Below are 18832 nucleotides of genomic sequence, written 5' to 3' on the forward strand. Positions count from 1 at the left end.
GGGGTCTGGGCCCGGCTCCCGCTTCGCTGGCCTCTCGAACGCCCAGGCCTCCATTCCAGCCCCCGCCCTGCGTCTGCTCAGGCCCTGAGCTCGGAGACCCCTTGACTCCTCTCTTCCCTCTGCCGCGTCCTGAGCTTCACGTTCAAAATCTATTCTCCCCCCCCCGTGTCCACAGCCTCCCCCGGCCCGGCTGCCTTTGCCTCCTGTCTACCTGTTACCTGCTCTTTTTCTTATATTTCTTCCAGCCGGACGGATCCTGTTAGAACCCGAGACGGAGCCTGTCCAGCTCCGCCCACCCCCCCACACTGTGGCTCCCACTCAAGGTGACGGCCAAGGCCAAATTCTTCCCGGTGGCCTGCTACCGCGCCAGCCATATTGGCCGTGAACCTGGTTTCCTGCCTCCTGGACTTTGCACATTCTGTGCCCTCTGTTTGAAATGCTTTTCCCTGCCAACTTTCTACCTGGATCTTGTGTGCTTTCGGGTCTTAGCTTGCGGTAGGCTGGGTAATGCCCTGGAGAATCCAGAAGGAACCGGGCCGATTACTTAGGTGATAGACACACACTGTAGTGAACAAAGGAGCAAATCCCTGCCTCGTGGGGCTCACAGTCTGGTGGAGAAGACAGATAATGAATAGGTGAAGAAAGAAATATATCCTATAAAGTTGGGCGTGGGTGTGTCATAAATGCTCAGAAGGACAAAGCTAGACAACACGGGGTATTCGGGGGGCCCCTGTGAGGAGGTGACATTTGAGCAGAGACCTGAATGGATTGATTCAGGGTAAGACCTGAATCGATTGATTGAGGGTAAGACCATTTTTGGCAGGAAGAAAGGCCAGTGCAAAGGTCCTGGGGCAGGAGTTGTGTGGTTTGTTGGAACAATAGTCAGGGGGCCGTTGTTTCCCCTTCTGAGGACTTCAAGGGCTGACACCTGTTTCTGAAGGTCACTGTGGGAACTCAGGGAGCTCTTGCCTGTGGTTGGCGGCTAAGGCGAGGCCCTTTGGCTGCCCTGGTCCTGTGCAACCTTAGGGGCCTGGGACGTCCTCTCTGGGCTCTGCACTGTGTGTCGGGCCTGGCTGGAGCTGAGCAGACTCCCTGCTTGGTTCCCAAAGTCTGGCCTTGGCACCCTGGTGCCGGGCACCCCCCCATCCCCACCGCACCCCCCGCCCCTTCTCCTCTTTCTTCTCATCCTTCTCCTTCTTCCACTCTCCTCCCTTCCCTCCACCCTCCTTCTCTTTTCCCTCCTCCTCCCTCGGCTCGCCCTCCTCTCTCTCTCCATCCTGCATCAACATTCCAGCCCAGGGGAGAAAAACAGGGCATGTTTCCTTCCTCTCACTGGCAGGCCTCCAGACAGTGACTGGGCCATTGTGTGCTCTGGCCTCAAGGTCATTCCTGCCCCCACCCCTGCCCTCCCCACCGCAGGAGGGTTACTTGAGAAAAGGCATCTTAGGTGAGGGGGGAGGAATGGGGGCAAGACAGAGGCCGCGGCTCCCCTGGCCGCCCAGTCTGGGCCCCATCCGTGGCTGTAGTGGAATCCGGGGACCCAAGCGCCATCCGGCCTTTGTGGCTTTGTAGGGGACTTGGGGGGGCTGCTCTCAACCTCCTGGGGCAGAGGAGAGCCCCAGTCTCCAGTCCGAAACCCGCTGTGTGATCCTGAGCTGGTTCCTGCCCCTCTCTGGGCCAACTCGGCCCTTCCTGGCTGAGTAGCCTCGGACAAGGTGCCTCCTTCTCTTTGTGCCTCTCTTTCCTTTTTTTTTGTGAACCAGTCCCTGCATCGAGGTCCTCCAACTTCCCAGGTGACAAAGATCACCCAGACTATTGATGTAAAAAATTCAGCTTCCGGGTCTCTTCCCTGGAAACACAGATTTCCTGGAGCCAGGCAGGGACCTGGGATGCGTATGTTTAATAAACAGCTAGGAGATTGGAAAAACGTGGCCCCATTTCAAAGGGAGGCTGTGAGCAGCAAGTCAGAAAATCTGTGCTAAGAGCACGTTACCCCGGGGCCAGTGATGATCAGCACCGTGATTCTGAGAGCTCACACGTGGGGCACCTGGGTGGCTCAGTCGGTTAAGCATCCGACCTTGGCTCAGGTCATGATCACGAACTGTGAGTTCAAGCCCCACATCAGGCTCTGTGCTGACAGCTCAGAGCCTGGGGCCTGCTTCAGATTCTGCGTCTCCCTCTCTCTCTGTCCCTTCCCCACTCATGCTCGCTCTCTCTCTCTCCCTCTCTCTCTCTCAAAAATAAATAAACATTACCAAAAAAAAAAGCTCATACACTTTATTATTTTTCCTTGGAAGACACTTTCAGCGATTAACATTTTCAGGAACATCACATCTTACATAAAGTGCGGCAAACCTGTGCAGGATAGGATCAATTAAGTCCCCCCAAGAAGAACATATTCCAGAAAAATCGTGATTTTTGACTTTTCCCCCTGCCTGTTGCCAAAAGCTCACACCTAGGGCCAAAAGCATTTACCAACCTTTTCTGCATAGATCCTTTACTCGTAGTTGACTCTTTTCAACAACTCTAGGGGTGGGCACTACTATCTCGGTTTTATAGGCGAGGAAGAGCAACGTGCCTCCGCCCCCCGCTGAAAGTGGCCAGCTCAGCTCTGTCTGGGCGCTCAGCCTCCGCTCTTGACTGGCCTGCCCTGCTGAGGAATGAGGGGGACTTACCAGCTAGCTTCTCCACCCAGCAGCTGTGGGAACTGGGGGACCCAGAGCAAGGTTTTTAAGCTCTCTGTGCCTCAGTTTCTCTTTTTTCTTTCTTTCTTTCTCTTTTAATGTTTATTTTTGAGAGAGAGAGAGAGAGAGAGAGCCAGAAGGGGAGGGGCAGAGAGAGAGATGGGGACAGAGGATCCGAAGAGGGCTCTGTGCCGACAGCAGCGAGCCGCATGTGGGGCTCGAACTCACGAACTGTGAGATGGCGGCCTGAGCAGGAGTCAGCCACTCCACCGACTGAGACACCCAGGCGCCCCGTGGCTTCAGTTTTTTCATCTAGAAGATGGACCAAGTGGCAGTAACTACTCTGAAGTGTTGCTGTAGAAATTCATTGAGCACGTGTTCGCAAAAGGACGGTCGATACTCGAGATACAGGAGCTAGTATCGTTTTGCGGTCACTGGTCTTTCCGGGAACTGCTAACAGAAGGGGATTGGAGCCCAGGGATGCCTAGAGGGACGGGAGCTTTGGTCCTGGGGACATCCGAGCCTCCACACCCTGAGGATATGGGATCTGGAATCCGACTGACCTAGAAACCCAAGCAGCCTCCTCCTTGGCTCCCTCCACCCTGTCCCTCCCGCTGGCCTCATTCTGCATTGCACAAAGCAACCCCCAACTGAACACAACCACTGTCTTTCGCAAACCCTGAATGCTGTGGCTGTGACAATTTCCCTTCGGGCTTAGGTGAGAAAGGCTGTTTTGTCCAGTTTAGGAAGGAGTTCCAAGGTCCCGTGTGGCCCCGCCTGCCAGCTGCCCACCCGGGATCCCTTCTTCCTCTCTTCCTTGCGACGCAGGACCCTGAGGTTCTCTGGGGGCGGCGATATACCCAGGGGAAAGACTACAAGTCCCAGCCTCCCTTGCAGCTAGGGTGGCCATGTGACTAACAGCTGGCCAATCAGATGTAAGCGGCCGGCGCAGGCCGGGACTTTGGGGAAGGTTTCTTAAAGGGGGCGCAACCTGCGTGGGGCTGTGTTTGCCCTCGGTCCCTTTCTTTCCGCGGCCGGCCTGGAACGTGGACGAGGCTGCGGCGGCTCCAGCAGCCATCTTGGACCACGAGGTGACCAAGGGAATGGCACCCCCGCGTCACGAATGATGGGGCAGAAACCCAGAAGGCGCTGTGTCTCTAATGCCCCCGTGGAGCCGCGATTCCAGGTCTGAGCAATCCGCCTCTGGGAAGTCTTTCCGTGAGAGAGAAATAGTCTTCTATCCATGTAAGCTGCCCTCACTCGCACCAGTTTCCCTTTCATCTTGTATGTTAGCCTTCTCTCTCTTTGTCTTGTGTTATTTCCAGTCCCTTCCTGGCCACCGAAGAGAAATTCTAACTGGTGTACCTGGGTTCCAGCCCTATGTACGTTGCTCGCTCTTACGTGAACTTGGTGGAAGGGCGCGCATACGAGAGCCATTTCCCATTTGGGGGGCTGGATAGTATCAGGGTTAAGAGTGTGGACTCAAAGCCATCCACGCTTCCTAGTTGTGCCCTTGCCCGGAAACCTAATATTGGACACCACTGATTTAGGAAATAGCTTTCAAACTCCATGGAGAGCGCTCTTGGCGCCTCCCTCGGGTGGGGGCAGAGGCGTGGACGCGACTTTTGGCTCGCTCCTCCCTTCATTGGCCAGAACTTGGTTACACGGCCACCCGGAGCTGCAAGGCCCTCTGGGAAAGTGAGTATCTGACACTTTGAGCTTCTTTTACCGGAGGCGGCGACTGCCATCATGAGAGAGGAGTGGCCGCCGGGGAGCCATTCCCGGGTATTCCACACCCTCTTCCCTTCGTGTGTTTGGTTATTGTGCATCTAACCAAGAACCAACCCTCTACTGCAACCAGACCAGTCTCTCTTTTTATTGTATTTATTGTTTCAGATTTATATTTTTAAGTAAGCTCTACACCCAACGTGGGGCTCAAACTTACAACCCCAAGATGGAGAGTCGTGTGTTCTACCGATAGAGCCAGACAGCACCCCCCTCCCCTCTTTGATTGTAGATAGTGGCCTCCCCTGTCTCTCATCACACTTGCAAAACGTTTGCCTAGTCCGTCAACATTTTCAAAGAAGTACCGTTAGGTTTAGTTGACTCACTCTGTGTTTTGTTTTATCCTTCATCCATTTCTGCTTTTGCCTTTTTACATTCCTTACCTTTTTTCCCTTGGTTTATTTTTCTGGTTTCTTGAGTGGACGGCTTATTTTGTTCATCATCAAGCTCTTTCCGTTTTAGTATTCCCAATGCATTTAAGCATTTTAAGACTATCATTCCCCCTCCAAGTGCAGCTTTGGCCCTATACCACAGGTTTCTGGATCTAGTGTTTTCACGGGCATTTGATTTTGGTTGGTATTTTGCATTGTAATTGCCTCTGTAATTCGAGGTTTATTTAATTTACATCTCAGGAATTTTCTAGGTGTAAATAAACTTTGGGGGAGAGAGGGCTGTACCTACTTTTATCGCATTACTATTTTGAATCCTATATTGGCCTACCATGTAAGCTTGCATTTGAGGAAAGGGCTCTGAGGCTAATAAAATGGTTTGAAAAAATTCTAGCCTGCCCCAAGCCCACACGTTTTTTGCTGATGGACAGACTGAGAGTCTAATGAATCCATGGCAAATGGAGGATCATAATCCAGATTTTATAACCCTCACTGTGGTGTGCGTTCCCCACCCGCCATCCCATCTCAACGTGGCCATCCCCAGAAAGTCTCTGTCTTGAAGCTTTCTAGGAAATCTCTCTACTAGGCCTTTCTATCCCTGCCCAAACCTCTCTTGCTACCCTGAGTCTGTGATCACCACTTCTGACCAACACTGAGAGTCTCTCTCTCTCTCTCTCTCTCTCTCTCTCTCTCTCTCTCTCTCGGGACATCTTGGCTGAGTGGGGCCTGTGGCTCTGGTCCTAGTAGTCGCAGGTGTTAGAAGACACTCTCTTCCAATCCCTCACTCTCTACCCCTCACCCCCACCCCTACTCCATTTGCATTTAGAGGAGGAGGGAGATATTTTTAGGGTTGTGCAGGTGATGTTTGAGACAGACATGGGGTGGGGGACAATCCCAGGACAATGAAGGCCACAAGGGAGCATCTTTGGTTAAATAGAAGGCATCCCTCATGCCCCCCAGGGAATTTGGTCATTCCCTGTCCTGGCATGAGCAGCCTCGCTTCAGGGCCCAGGGGGAGTGAGTTGCAGCATAGGGGAGGGCTGTGTCCCACAGAACCCCGGTGTTTGGTGTCCCAGGAAGGGGCAGTCTTTGGCCCATTGGGAAGCAGGACCGTCAGATATAACCTGGGGAGACGTGGGAAGAGCCCGAGGCCTTGACACTGAGCAGGAGGGACTCAGCACTGTCCATTAGGCATCCCTGTGCACGCGTGCATCCACACTGAGAATAACCTCGGGTAGGAAAGGAGGCAAGTGTGGTCACCAGGAGATGGCAGGGTTGACGGTCAGAGAAGGAGAGGCTGACACATGCATGTGTTAACCAGGACATTTATGGCCTCTGTGGCTGTCCGACAACTCAGCGAAGAAGTAGGGCCCGGTCAGTTCTAGCTCTAGCGCGGAAGCAGGAGAACAGCCGACCGTGGTCAGTCCGGCATCCTCCCTGGGAACAAGTGGTCCTCCAATCAGGAGGAGGAGAAGGGGAGGACAGTGTGAAGAGCTCTTCTCTCCGGAGGTCCCCACAGCCACAGCTGCGCTGCTACTCCAGGGCTGAGGAGGGGAGGGGGCAGAAGGGTGGAAGAGGCTGTCAGGGAGGTAGAGGACGAGCTCCCGGTGCCCCCACCCCTCCTGCTCCCCTGCCCACCCCCAGCCTCCCGCGGCCCCACCCTCCCCACGCTCAGCCTGTGCCAGGTTCAGGTTCAGGAAGGTGGCGTTGGTCCTCATGCAGGGGAGGGAGGTTGACTGTGAGAAGAGAGACAGGGTGAAAAGGATTTCCGAGGCTTCATGGGTTGGGGGGGGGTGGCCTGCTGCCATCGAAGAGCATTCTACCTCCAGCACTGACCCAGGACCAGGGTTTGATGAAGGAAGCGGTGCCTGGCAGTGACTGATTTCCTGACCCCAGAAAGTTCACATCTGAGCTGGGAGATGCCATCCCTGACTCAGGGCTTCCAAAAATGCCTGGTCTGATGGGGGAGAGGAGGCTCCAGACTGGAGAATGACCAAGTTCCCAGTGTCTGAGAGCTCCTGGTCTAATGGGATGAAGCCTGCCTCAGGGACATGGCCTCTTGGACCTCTGGGGATGTCTAGGCTGATGGGGATGGTCCTGGTCCCTGACTCTGGGAGCTCCCAGTCTGATGGAGGAGATATGGTCCCTGCCTCTGGGAGCTCCCAGTCTGATGGAGGAGACATGGTCCTTGGCTCTGGGAGCCCCCAGTCTGATGGAGGAGACATGGTCCCTAACTCTGGGAGCTCCCAGTCTGATGGAGGAGACATGGTCTTTAACTCTGGGAGCTCCCAGTCTGATGTGGGAGACATGGTTCATTGACTCCGAGAACTACCAGTCTGATGGAGGAGACCTGGTCCCTGTTTCTGGGAGCTCCCAGTCTGATGGAGGAGACATGGTCTTTAACCCTGGGAGCTCCGAGTCTGATGTGGGAGACATGGTTCATTGACTCCGAGAACTTCCAGTCTGATGGAGGAGACCTGGTCCCTGTTTCTGGGAGCTCCCAGTCTGATGGAGGAGACATGGTCCCTGACTCTGGGAGTCCCTACTATGATGGGCAAGACATGGTCTTCAACATCTGGGAATTCCCGGACTGATGGAAGAGACATGGCTCCTGACCACTGGGAATTCCCAGTCTGAGGGAGGAGACAAAATTCCCATCACCTAGAAGCCTCTATCCTAACGGAGGAGATTTTTCCTATTTCACTTTGAGAGAAAAATGTCCCCCTCTGATGGTAGAAATTCTGTCCTCACTCTTACCCTAATGCAAAGGCCGAGACATGATGCCAACTGTCTAGGATCTCCCAGTCTAAAGAGGGAGTTACGATCCACCCTCGTACTATACATCCAGTCTGATGGGGGAGGTACACTCCCATCATTAACCCACTTTCCCAATAAAGTAGCAGAGGCAATAGGTCTACCCACCTGCAGGAAAAAGGGTGCCCTACGCTCAGACTGTGCCTCCTTTCTTGAGACCTTCAGTCTGGTGTACTTCTTATATGAGAGAGGAGGCGTGGAATCCCCCTTTGGTAGCCTTCAGTTCGATGCAGGAGGCCTATCTACCCCTAGTCTAGGCTGTCGGTTTGACAGAAGAGGCCAAAAACTCCATTTGGAGATCCCCAAGTCAGAGGGAGGAGAGGGAGCCCCTTCTTTCAGTCTGTTGGGGACACAGATCCACCCTTCGTCCGTGCTTCCCTCCCCCCTCTGGAGGAGACAAAGCCCCGCTTTGGGAGCGTCTGTCTGCAAAGATACACCCTCTGCCCCCTCTGACACACTCACGGGCCACCTGCAGCTCTACTTCCAGGGTCTCGGTCTTGCCCTGCAACGTGACGGTCTTGAGGGTGTAGCGGCCGGCATCCGTGAGGTTCAGCTTCTGCACCAGCAGTGAGCAGTTTGCGAAGCCCACCTCCCGGCCTGTGTGCGCGGGGCCTGCGATCCAGTTGCCTGACGGCAGTTGGCTGAGCAGCCGGCCGGGCTCCGAGGCAGGCCCGCGGTACCAGGCGTAGACCAGCAGGTCCTTGGGGTAGCCCTGGACGGTCAGCGTCACATCCTGGCCCTCCATCGGCCTGGCGGGCACGGGCACAATCGTCATGACGACCGCTGCGGCTGAAGAGAGAGTGGGGGGGGGGGGCTGGGTCACCGGGCCTGCACCTGGCGTGGCATCCCCCTCCCACCCCTGTGCCCCTGCCTCCCCCGCAACCGATGGTGCCGCCCCGTGCGGGGGCCCCGGGGAAGGAGACAGAGGAAGGAGCTGACTTGTGTGGCCGTGGAGGTGGGTTTTGTGTCCCGACAATGCCTGCCAGGGAGCTCTGTCTTCCCTCAGGAGATTGGGGGACCCCAAGGGTGGGGGCCGTCTCTCCCGCATTAGACTAAGAATTTCCAGCCCTCGGGGGGATATCTCTCCCGCTTAACTAGAAGACCCTAGAGAGTCAAACCATGTCTCCTCCATCAGATTGGAAATTCTCAAAATATAGGGGCCATGTCTCCCCTATCAGATTGGAAATTCTAGAATATGGGGGGGGGCATGTCTCCCCTATCAGACTGGAAATTCTCAGAACATGGGGGCCCTGTCTCCGCCTCAGATAGTTGGGAGTTGTGTACCCCAGGTTGTATCTCTTTTGTCAAACCAAGAGACCTCAGGATGTGGGGGCCATAGTCTCTTATCAAATTGAAAGATTCCAGAGGGTGGGAGGCCATGTCTCTCCCATCAGATTCGAAATTCCAGATTATTGGGCTGGGTCTCTCCAATCAGGCTGGGGACCCCAGAAGCTGGATGGGGGTATGTCTACCCCATCAGACTGGAAATTCCTAGAAAGTAGGGGGAGGCTTTACTCCCCCATCAGATTGGGAGTAACCCAAAGGTGGGAACTATGTCTCCCCCATCAGACTAGGAATTCTCAAAAAAAAAAAAAAAAAAAGGACCATGTCTCCTTAAGACCACATCTCTCCCATCAGAATACAAAGTCTCCCCAAGTGTGAACTGACTGTCTCCTCCATCTGACTGGAAGCTCATTGAGGGCGGGTGTCATGTCTCCTCCATCATTGCTTAAAGTCCATGGAGTGTGAGACATTGCCTCTTCTCTCTGACTGGCAGCTCCTCGAATAAGGAAGTCATGCTTCCCTATTCCAGGATCATCTCTCCAAGAGCAGAGACCATGTCTCCTCCATCACATCAGAGTCTCCCCCAGATGGGGATCAGGATAGAGTCTCCCTTTCCTCTGTCTCTCCCTGGCACTTGCCACGGGGTTGCTGACAGTTCGGGAGGCCCTCGGGGGTGCTGTACCCACTCCCTGCACATACCTGCACCCTTGGGCACCCCCCATCTTGGCCTGCACAGGCAGGGCTTGGGGCGGCACCTGGGGTCATCTGGTACATCTCCCTGTCTCTGGCCAAGACCAGCTACCAAGGCCCCAGGTGGGGCGGGGCAGGAGGTACACTTACCTTTGGGGATGCCATTTCTGCTTTGGGTGAAAGAGTATCCACCCTTTGGATGAGACCCAGCCTGTTAGGAGGAGGGAGGGAGGAGGGAGGGAGGGAAGGACTGTTCCCACCGTCCCTGGGGGCATGGTGGCCACTTGGGAAGGAACCAAGGCAGAATTAAGGAGGCCTCAGTGTTCAAAGCCACCGTCCCCAGGGGATGAGAAAGTGTCCCCTGAGGATCCTGATAGCTCTGAAAACACCAGCTGTGTCTGCATTACCCCCAGCCCCCAGGTTGTTTAGGGACAGAGGCAAGACAATGCTTCCCTGGCTGTGTTTTTCCACTTGCCATCAGTCGGCTGTGACTTTCCGTGTGTGTGTGTGTGTGTGTGTGCGCGTGTGTGTGTGGGCCAGATAACTGGGTAACCCAGTTGGCCGCACAGAAGTTCACCTGTCTGTGTGGAGAGAATGGGTCAGCCCCAAAGCATCTGTGACCGGCTGAATTTAGAACAGGGGCACTCACAGGAAGGGACGTCTGAACGTTTTCCCGCCCTGCCACTGCCCGATGTGGACAGGTACACACTGAGGACTCTCAAGGAAGAGTCTGATTCGTTGTTTGTTTTCCAGGCGACAAGGCATGGACCGTCTCCGGATGAAGAGGGGGTCCACCCGATATGCCACTTTGTGACTTGGCCAAAGAATGGGCTGGGAATCTCTTAACTCTCCAGTGATCTCCTGGGCACATGGTGCGGTAACTGTTGGTGGAGGGGCCAAACCTTCATAGTCCAACTGGGCCTCCATGGGGAGGGGGTGGTGGTCAGGCTGGGGGCGACTCACCGGAGAGCTTGACCACCACCGAGGCGGATCCGGAAAGCAGGGTCTTGGGGTTCTTAGCAATACACGTGTACGTGCCCTCCTGGGCCGCCGTCATGCTAGTGATGTTGAGGTGGTCTTGCCCGTTCTTGAGGGCCCGCCCGTTGAAGGCCCACACATACTCGGGCTCTGGGCAGGACTGGGACACGCACCACAGGGTGAGGGACGTGTTGAAGTCCAGTTTGATGGTACAGCCCGTGCGGGTGGTGGAATCTTGGAGGATGGCCACGCGTTCTGGGCCATCTGTGGGGGGCGGGAGGGAGAGAGACGGGGCAGTAGAGCGACAGGGGAGTAGAGATGGGCACCCTGGCTTCCTCTCCACCATGCTGGGCCTCTGGGAGTGTGTGGGCCTAGCGGAGGGAGAAAGCTCTGGCTTTTTCGGATCCCACACACATCTCTAACTTGCTCTAGGATCTCGAGAATCACTTTCCCCTTTCAGGGGACCTGTTTTCTCATCTGTAGAAAGAGGATGTTGGGCCAGACAAAATTTCAAGATATTTTTGAAGTCTATGGCTCCATTAAAAAAAAGAGAAGAAGAAGAAGAAGATGAAGAAGAAGAAGACGACGACGACTAGACTATCGGTCTATCAGTTTCTCATAAGCCATTCTAAGAGTCTAGAATTCTAGGGCTCCAAGAGTCAATGTTTCTAGTCAATGCTTCTAGGTTCTAGGATTCTAAGATTCTAGAAGTCTATGTTTCTAAAATTCTAGGATTGGGTGCCTCTAAGATTTTAGAATTAGATTCTAAGATTCTAAGAATCTCTGCTTCTAGAGTTTCTAGGATTCTCAGAGTCTAGAATTCAGTGCTTCTTAAATCCAGAATTCTCTGGTCGTAGGATTCTAGGCTCTAAGTGTTTCTACATCGGCGGCCCTTGCGTACCTCTGTGATTTATTTCCCCCGGATTCCACACTGCATATCTGCTGCCCCTGGGAATGACTCCATGCTTTGGTTGTGTTTCCTTCTTTGGTCTCCCCTCCCACCCGCCACTCACTTCCCACCTGCATTTCACAACCAACCAGCCCTGTGTCTCTTCCCTGCGTGTATTGCTTCAAACTGAAGGATTGGTCCGTTTCGAGGGTGGTTTTTAGTCCTTAGGACATGGGTCAAGTGCATCCCTTAGAAAGGGATCCTTGGTGCCTCACCCCAGCTCACCTACTGACTCACTGTGTGAGCCCTTGGGCACCCTCTCCTGGCCTCGGTTTCCCCATCTATGAGGTTTGGGCGCAGGGCATCTCTAGCGGGGCCAGGAGGACTCACAGTACACGGTCAGGTTGACGGGCTCGCTGCGGCTGACACTGACCGGGTTCCAGACCTCACACTGGTAGGCTCCCGCCTCCTCTCTGCGGACGCCATGCCGGGTCAGTACCCGGCCGTCGGGGGACTGGCCGAGGCGGATGGCGATGGGCAGGGCTTCGCCGTTGAAGAACCAGCGGACCTCAGCGGGGCTGGGGCTGCTGCACGCCAGGCGCAGGGTGTCTCGGCGCTCGACCAGTGCCGTGTTGTTGGCCGTGACCACAGGCTGGGCCAGGATCTCTGTGGGGCAAGAGACAGAGGGGGAGGGGGCCGGGCACTGCCTGCTCCCCCGGCCACCCCCGCTCTAGGCAAGGGGCATGGGTGGATCCTGGGGGCGTCTCTGTAACCCCCAGCCAGAGGGGCAAAGAATGGGACAGGCGGCAGTCCTGGAAGCCATCCTGAAGGAGGCGAGCATTTTAATGTTATTTTGTCTTTTTTTTTTTTTTTTAACGGTTTTCCATTTTAACTTATTTTCATTTTAATTTTTATCAGAGGGACCGGGACGCACGTGGGAAGGCTGGCCGTGGTACAGGGGAGGCCGAGGGGGGCGGGGCGTCTCACCATAGACCTGCACGTGTCCGTAGCCCACGTCCGTCTGGAGCTGCCTGTTGAGGGTCTGCAGGATGTAGGTGCCCGAGTGCCCGGGCAGGGCGCCCCGGATGTCCAGGCCGCCGTCGGGGCGCACAGCCTCCCGTCCCGTGTGGGCCGGGCCAGGGGTCTCGTCGCCCGTGCTCACGATGTAGCTGGCCACCAGGTACGTCAGGCTGAGCGTGGGCCCCGCGTACCAGTTGTAGGCAAGCACTTCCCCCGAAAGCCCGTGGACGGTCAGTGTGACGTTGTCCCCCTCGGCTGGCTGGGCAGGCTCGGGGGTGATAGAGATTTCGGCCCCCGCGCTCAGGAAGGCGGCTGAGGAAGAGGAGCCGGAGGGGGCGGGTGAGGCCGCCGTGGCCACTGCCCCCACTCAGTGGAGGAGGAGACGTGGTGATCTCCTGGCACGCGTGTCCCTGGTATACCACAAGCGCCTAATCAGTGTGAGCCAGGTGTAGGGTCTCAGTCCTGCGGTGGGACTGAGGATTGAATTCGATGGGCTCTGCCTGGGGTCTGGCCCAAAGCCTTGAGCACAAGCTCCTAGCACGTGCTCGGCCTGCAAGAACTTTGGATTTCCTGGGGGCCCAGAGGGTTTTCCTGCTGTGACAGTCACCAAACCCCGGCTTGCACAATCAGGCTGGCTCGTCTAGGCCCTGGGCCCGGACTCTCAGTCCGGTGCTCTTCCTCTGCCTCGGCAGGTCTGACCGCAGCAGAAAGTAGGGGCGGGACGAATTGACTCCACCCTTTTCCCTCCAACCCAGGAGATAAGCCCCAAACCCGACTAGCTGGTCAGGGCTGCTTGGGTTTGAATTGTGTGTGTGTGGTTGCCCAGAAGGGGCGGCCGTGGTGGGTTCTGGGGGAAGAAGTGCTTGCACGCCTGGCCCCGGTTTCTGGTACTTTCCAGGCTGACACATCCTGGCGAGGGGTGAGGGCTCTGGGTCTAGCACTCAGCCCTGCCACCACTGGCAGGCTGAGCCCAGCCAGCGGCTTCCCCTCTCCGAGCCTCGGGTTTCTCGCCTATGAAGAGGGGGGTCCTGAGCGGACCTCCTTTCTAGGGTGGCTGTTAACACCCAGAAAACATTTAGAGTAAATGCTAGTGAACGCTGCTTATTGTGACCTTCGGACGACCCTGGGAGTTTAGCCCATTTCACAGATGAGGAAACTGAGGCTGAGAAAGGGAAGGTGACTGCCCAAAGCCACGTCCTCAGGGAGAGGCAGAGCCGGGGGTCAGGGCTCACCCCGGCCACGCTTTTATAGCTCAGTCAGGGTTTGCCACGCGAGCGAGGGTGGGTCAGTGACCCCCCCCCCCCCTGCTTTAGCCTCACACCCCGATCTTAGAAAAATCTCTGAGGTCCACCCTGCAGACTTCTCTGGGTGGCTGGCCCTGGCCGGGGCCTCTTGGAGGAGCAGACCGGGCCCTCCCTATCCAGCACGCTGGACTTCTGGCTCGCACCTTGCCTCTCCCGGACCGGGGTCCCTGCCCTTCCCCGAGGCCCCCCCTCCCCGGGGCCTGCGGTTGTGGGGGGCACCGTTGTCGCTCACCGCTGAGGAAGAGCCAGCTGCACCCCGTCAGCGCCATCTTTCGCCCCCAACCCGGACTCGAAGACGGCGGCGTTGGCGTCCCGATGCTCCGAGGCCCTTCCTGGTTGGGACCTGGCTCCGTCTGGCGCGGGACCTGGGAGGGTTCGGTGATTTGGAGCCGGGGGAGATCACCTGAATTTGGAGGGATCGAGTCACCGAGGATCTGGGGCCCCGTTTGGGTACCAGAGCGGGTGTGGCAGGCACCGGCCAGGGGTCACGACCCGGCCGGGCCTCCTGGGGCGCTGCCTAACCTCCTTGTGCCGAGGGCCCGGGCCCGGGTTTGGTACCAGGAGGAGAACCAGGTCGCCAGGGAGGAGGAGGGCGGGGGAAGATTTTAGGGCAGTTCTTACCCCGGGCCCTGGTGAACTTGGGGGTCACCAAAGAATAAAGCCGATCAGCAGCGACTGCCGTTTTCCAGCCTCTGCGCTGTGGGTGACCTTCCGGTATCTTTTCAGGGGACTTCCTGTGAGGTGGGCACTGTTAGAACCCCCATTTGCAGATGGGGAAACTGAGGCGCCAGGCACGGGCTCTAACTTGCCCAAGTCCCTGCAGCGAGAGGGAGTTCGAACCCTGCCCTGTCTCCAAAGCCACCCCGAGGGAAGGAGGCTCGGCGGCCACGCGCTTTCTTTGGGGCCGTGCTGCCGACTGGCTTCCTGCACAGGGTGAGAAGCGCGCATTCTGTCTTTCCTTCTGAGGCCTTCTTTCCCGTGTCTGTCTGATGTGTCTGCGGAGCCTCTGGGGCCAGAGAGGGCCCTGTTTTGACCCTGGCTCTGCACTTCCCCGAAGTGGGGCCGGAGGCAGTCCCTTGCCGAGTCTCCATGAGCTGCTCTGCAAGACACGGTTGGTGGGTGCCTGGGTGGCTCGGTCGGTCGAGCATCCGACCTCGGCTCGGGTCATGATCTCGCGGTTGGTGAGTTCGAGCCCCGCGTCGGCCTCCGTGCTCTCAGCTCAGAGCCCGGAGCCTGCTTCGGATTCTGCGTCTCCCTCTCTCTGCGTCCCTCCCCTGCTCATGCTCTGTCTGTCTCTCTCAAAAATAAGTAAACATTAGGAAGAAAAGAAACAGGGATGGTGTAGGCCCTCCTCAGTTTTGTTGAGCACAATTAGCGTGACGCTCCCTGTCGGGACTTGAACCAGCACCTGGTGGAACTGGGCCCCCAACACAAGGTCTGGCTGGTGTCACCATTATTAAATTGTTTTTTTCAACGTTTTTTATTTATTTTTGGGACAGAGAGAGACAGAGCATGAACGGGGGAGGGGCAGAGAGAGAGGGAGACACAGAATCGGAAACAGGCTCCAGGCTCCGAGCCATCAGCCCAGAGCCTGACGCGGGGCTCGAACTCACGGACCGCGAGATCGTGACCTGGCTGAAGTCGGACGCTTAACTGACTGCGCCACCCAGGCGCCCCTGGTGTCACCATTATTAAAAGGGCAGGCGCTGGACCCTGAGCCTCCACGACCCTGAGCAAGTTATAGAGTCTGCCCCGCTGGGCCTCAGTTTCCTCATCTGTGAAATGGGAACAATGACAGTCCCCACCTCGTAGGGCCGTTGTAAAGATTAAGTGAGTAAACCGGCGTGAAATGGTTGCGATGATGCCCAGCACAGGGCAAAAGGCCAAGAAACCACTCATTGATTCAACAAATATTGGAAGGGCATCTCCTGCCTGCCGGGCACCGTTCTAAGCGCAAGTAGATAAATTCCCTGCCCCCTCGGGGGTAAACAAATACAATACAAACCGTCCCGTGTCGGATGGACATAAGTGCGGTTGGGGCAAAAATAAAGCCAGGAAGGGGGGTTTGCGATTTTTCAGTTGGGGGTGGGGGAGGGGATCAGGGAAGGTCATCTCTGGAAAGGTGACGTTGGCGATGCGGGGCGGGGGGGCGGGGGATCTGGGGAAAGGGTGTTGTCGACAGATGTGTTATTACTGATACCTCGATGGCTTTTGGGTCCCCGGCCCTTCTCGGGCCCCAGTGGCCTGCCTCCGGGCAGGGGGCCGTCCCTGTGGCTCAGCTGTCCCAGTTTGCTCCTCGGGCACCGTGTCCTGAGCTACCCTTGCAGGGCGGGGCTCTGATGGAGGGGTTGCGAGAAGTGTGGGTGCACTGGCGCCTTCTCTCCCCCGCCCTCCCTCCCACCCCCCCCACACCCCCCCCCGCCTGCAGCCTCACCTCACCCTTCTCTGTCCTGACCCAGGCCTCTCCCCTGAGCCCTGGGACCGCGTCTCAGAGTCATTCAGGACGCCTCCCCCGAGCTGTCCCTGGGCGCCGCTCGCTCACCTTGTCCCGGACCGACCTTGGCATCAGGCCTGCTTCTGCTCCTCGTCCTCTTATCAAAGGGGTTGGTGACACTGTCCACCCGTCACTGGGACAGAGAGACCCAGGCCTCTGTCCCCGACGCTTCCCCACCAGCACGCCACATCCTGTGGCCCCTGCCTCTTAAATCTCTCTCCCACGTGTGCCTTTCTCTCCCTCCCTGGGGCCCCTGCCCTGGTCCAGGCACCCCTCCTGCCCTTTGTCTGGCTGCCCCCTCCCACGTCCTCCCAGGTTTCTGGCCCTGGTCTCGCCCTCCCTCCTTCCATGGTGCTCAGAACCTGCGTTACTCCCCGGCGCCCTTGGGAGAAAGCCCAGCTCCTTGGCATGGCCCGTGGGGCCCTGCATGGCCTGGCCCCTGCCGGCTCGACTGGCCTCTCGGACACCCCTTCCTCCCGGGAACTCTGTGCTCTGGTTATTCCGCCTCCCTTCTGCCCTCCCGGCCCAGCACATCCCCGCTTCCCTCTGCTCTGTTTCATTGCTTGCCCAACTCCTCCTCCTCCTCCGGAAAGCCCTCCTGGACTCTCGGGGGGGTGGGGGGGTGGTTAAGAGCACCCTGACCGCCCTGGCTGCTCACAGTCGGGGGGTGGGCCTGTCTCCCCATCTGGACTGTGAGTCCTGGGAGGGCAGGACCTGGGTCGTTGTGGTCACCACCGTGTCCCCATTGCCGGACAGCACAGGGTGGGGCGCAGAGCGCTTGTGGAAGTAGACACCAGGGGCGGATGACAGGGAGGCCTGGGTGTCTGGCGATTCGCTATCTGGTTGAGGAGCAGGAGGAGGCCATGGCTCTGAAAGTACTGGGACAGGTCCAGGCTTTTGTCCAGACTCTGCCATGGCTCCCGACCACTCACAGCGTCTGCTGTCCTTGCCTTTCCGGATCCGCCCCATTCCCCACCTCCCCGCCCCTCCGCTGGTGCTCCCGGACACGAGCCTGGATCCTCGGTTCAAGTGAGAGCTGACGTTTCTCGAGCACCTACTGTGTGTTAGGCGCCGGGCTAGGCAGGAGGTTATGGGCACGAGTAGACAAAAGTCCCTGCCTCGGAGAACTGACCTTCTTTCTGTCTGGCGAGATAATCAGTAGGTGAATAAACACAACCACACAGAGCTTTGTATCAGGTGGGGATAATGCCATGGGGAAAAAGAAAGCAGGGGAGGGAGTGGAGGGGGCCTGGGCGCTGCCTTATGTCGGGCAGTGAGAAGACGTTGTAGGAGGCGACCCTGGAGTAGAGACTGAATAAGGGAGCCGTGCTGAATCCAGGGGAAGAGCATTCCGGGCAGCGGGCACAGCAGTGCCAAGGTCCTGAGGCAGGAGCGTGAGGAAGAGTGAGGGGGCCGCTGAAGGAACAGGGGCGGATCTGGCAGGCCTCACGGGCCGCCGGCGGATTTTGGCTTTTGCTCTGACGCTGGAGCCATGGAAGGGCTTTGAGCAGAGAACGGATGGGGGCTTGACACTTAGGTGTTTGTAGAAACTTCTGGCTGCGTGCGGGTAACAGACTGGCGTGGAGGGGGTGGCGGCGGGGCTGGGAGGGGCTGAGGAGGTGACTGCGGTAGTCCAGCTGTGTCCCGTACGGTGGCCACGGGCCACTAACTTCTCTGAACCGAGATGAGCTATGAGTAAAAGGTACCCGGGCGTTTTGCCCTGTGTACGTGGCTCCCATCCTTCCTGCCGGATGGCACCAAAGCAGACACCCGGGAGGGGAGAAACGGCCAGACCGTGGGTACGTTTTACAGAGAGGCTCTTATTCAGGTTGACGGCATTGGCCTTACCCGTTACCTTGTCCCGCAGCCCCCTCCCTCCCCGCTGAGGATCCATTTTGCAGACCGGGAAACTGAGGCTCAGGGCCATTGCCTCAGGAGGCTGGAGTGGGTGCGTCTTATCACAGCAGGCTGGGGACAAGGTTCTCCGGTCTTGTCAGCTCACTTCCACCCCCCACCCCCACCCCAAGCCCTCTTATCTGACCAGCCACGTCACTAAGTTCCCTAGGGAGCCGGCCCGGGGCCCTGTCCTTCATGGAGACCCCACCCACCGCGGACCTAATCAGTATTTGTTAGATGGAAACTAGCCTGGGCCCCTTGTGGCAAGACCCTTGTCCTCTCCTTCCCCTGGCAGAGACCTTGGAGCTGAGGGGCTGGAGCTAATCCCTCAGCGAGAGGCCAGAGCGGGTTTCTGACCCCCTTCCCTCCCCTTATCTGGTGAGAGGAGGCCCAGAGTGCTGCAATATTTACTCAGGGACCTGACCTCAAGGTGTGGTTTCCTGTGCCCGCCTGGCAAGGTCTGGGCTTGGTCCGGGGGAGGCTGTCCTTGGGGAGAAAGGACCCCAGATCCCCTAAAGTCCTCACCCCCGGGAAGAGCACTGGGGCTACCATGCAGGGGCGGGCCGGCGGGTGGATCTGAGGGCCTCAGCCCTTTAGCACAGGCT

At 57.4% G+C, this 18832-nt stretch overlaps 1 protein-coding gene across 12 annotated transcripts; it reads right to left on the reverse strand.

Moving 5' to 3' along the window:
- Positions 1–6179: 6179 nt before the first annotated feature.
- CEACAM16 (CEA cell adhesion molecule 16, tectorial membrane component) lies at positions 6180–17285 on the reverse strand. 12 transcript variants are annotated; one of them, XM_042920019.1, is made up of 10 exons: positions 16380–16864; positions 16038–16173; positions 14459–14571; positions 14070–14240; positions 12501–12845; positions 11904–12179; positions 10610–10888; positions 9797–9857; positions 8135–8461; positions 6180–6402 (listed from the first exon to the last, which is right to left on the reverse strand). In XM_042920019.1, the coding sequence occupies exons 4-10, from the start codon at positions 14104–14106 to the stop codon at positions 6318–6320; spliced, it is 1410 nt and encodes a 469-aa protein (XP_042775953.1). In that variant the 5' UTR covers positions 14107–14240; positions 14459–14571; positions 16038–16173; positions 16380–16864; the 3' UTR covers positions 6180–6317. The 12 variants fall into 12 exon arrangements, with proteins under 12 accessions (XP_042775953.1, XP_042775955.1, XP_042775956.1 ...); XM_042920021.1 differs by lacking the exon at positions 9797–9857 and adding an exon at positions 6519–6594 and having other exon boundaries at positions 6314–6402; XM_042920020.1 differs by lacking the exon at positions 6180–6402 and adding an exon at positions 6523–6594.
- Positions 17286–18832: the final 1547 nt, after the last annotated feature.

The sequence above is a fragment of the Panthera leo genome, chromosome E2, assembly GCF_018350215.1.
Source record: "Panthera leo isolate Ple1 chromosome E2, P.leo_Ple1_pat1.1, whole genome shotgun sequence".
NCBI classification, from domain to species: Eukaryota; Metazoa; Chordata; class Mammalia; order Carnivora; family Felidae; genus Panthera; species Panthera leo.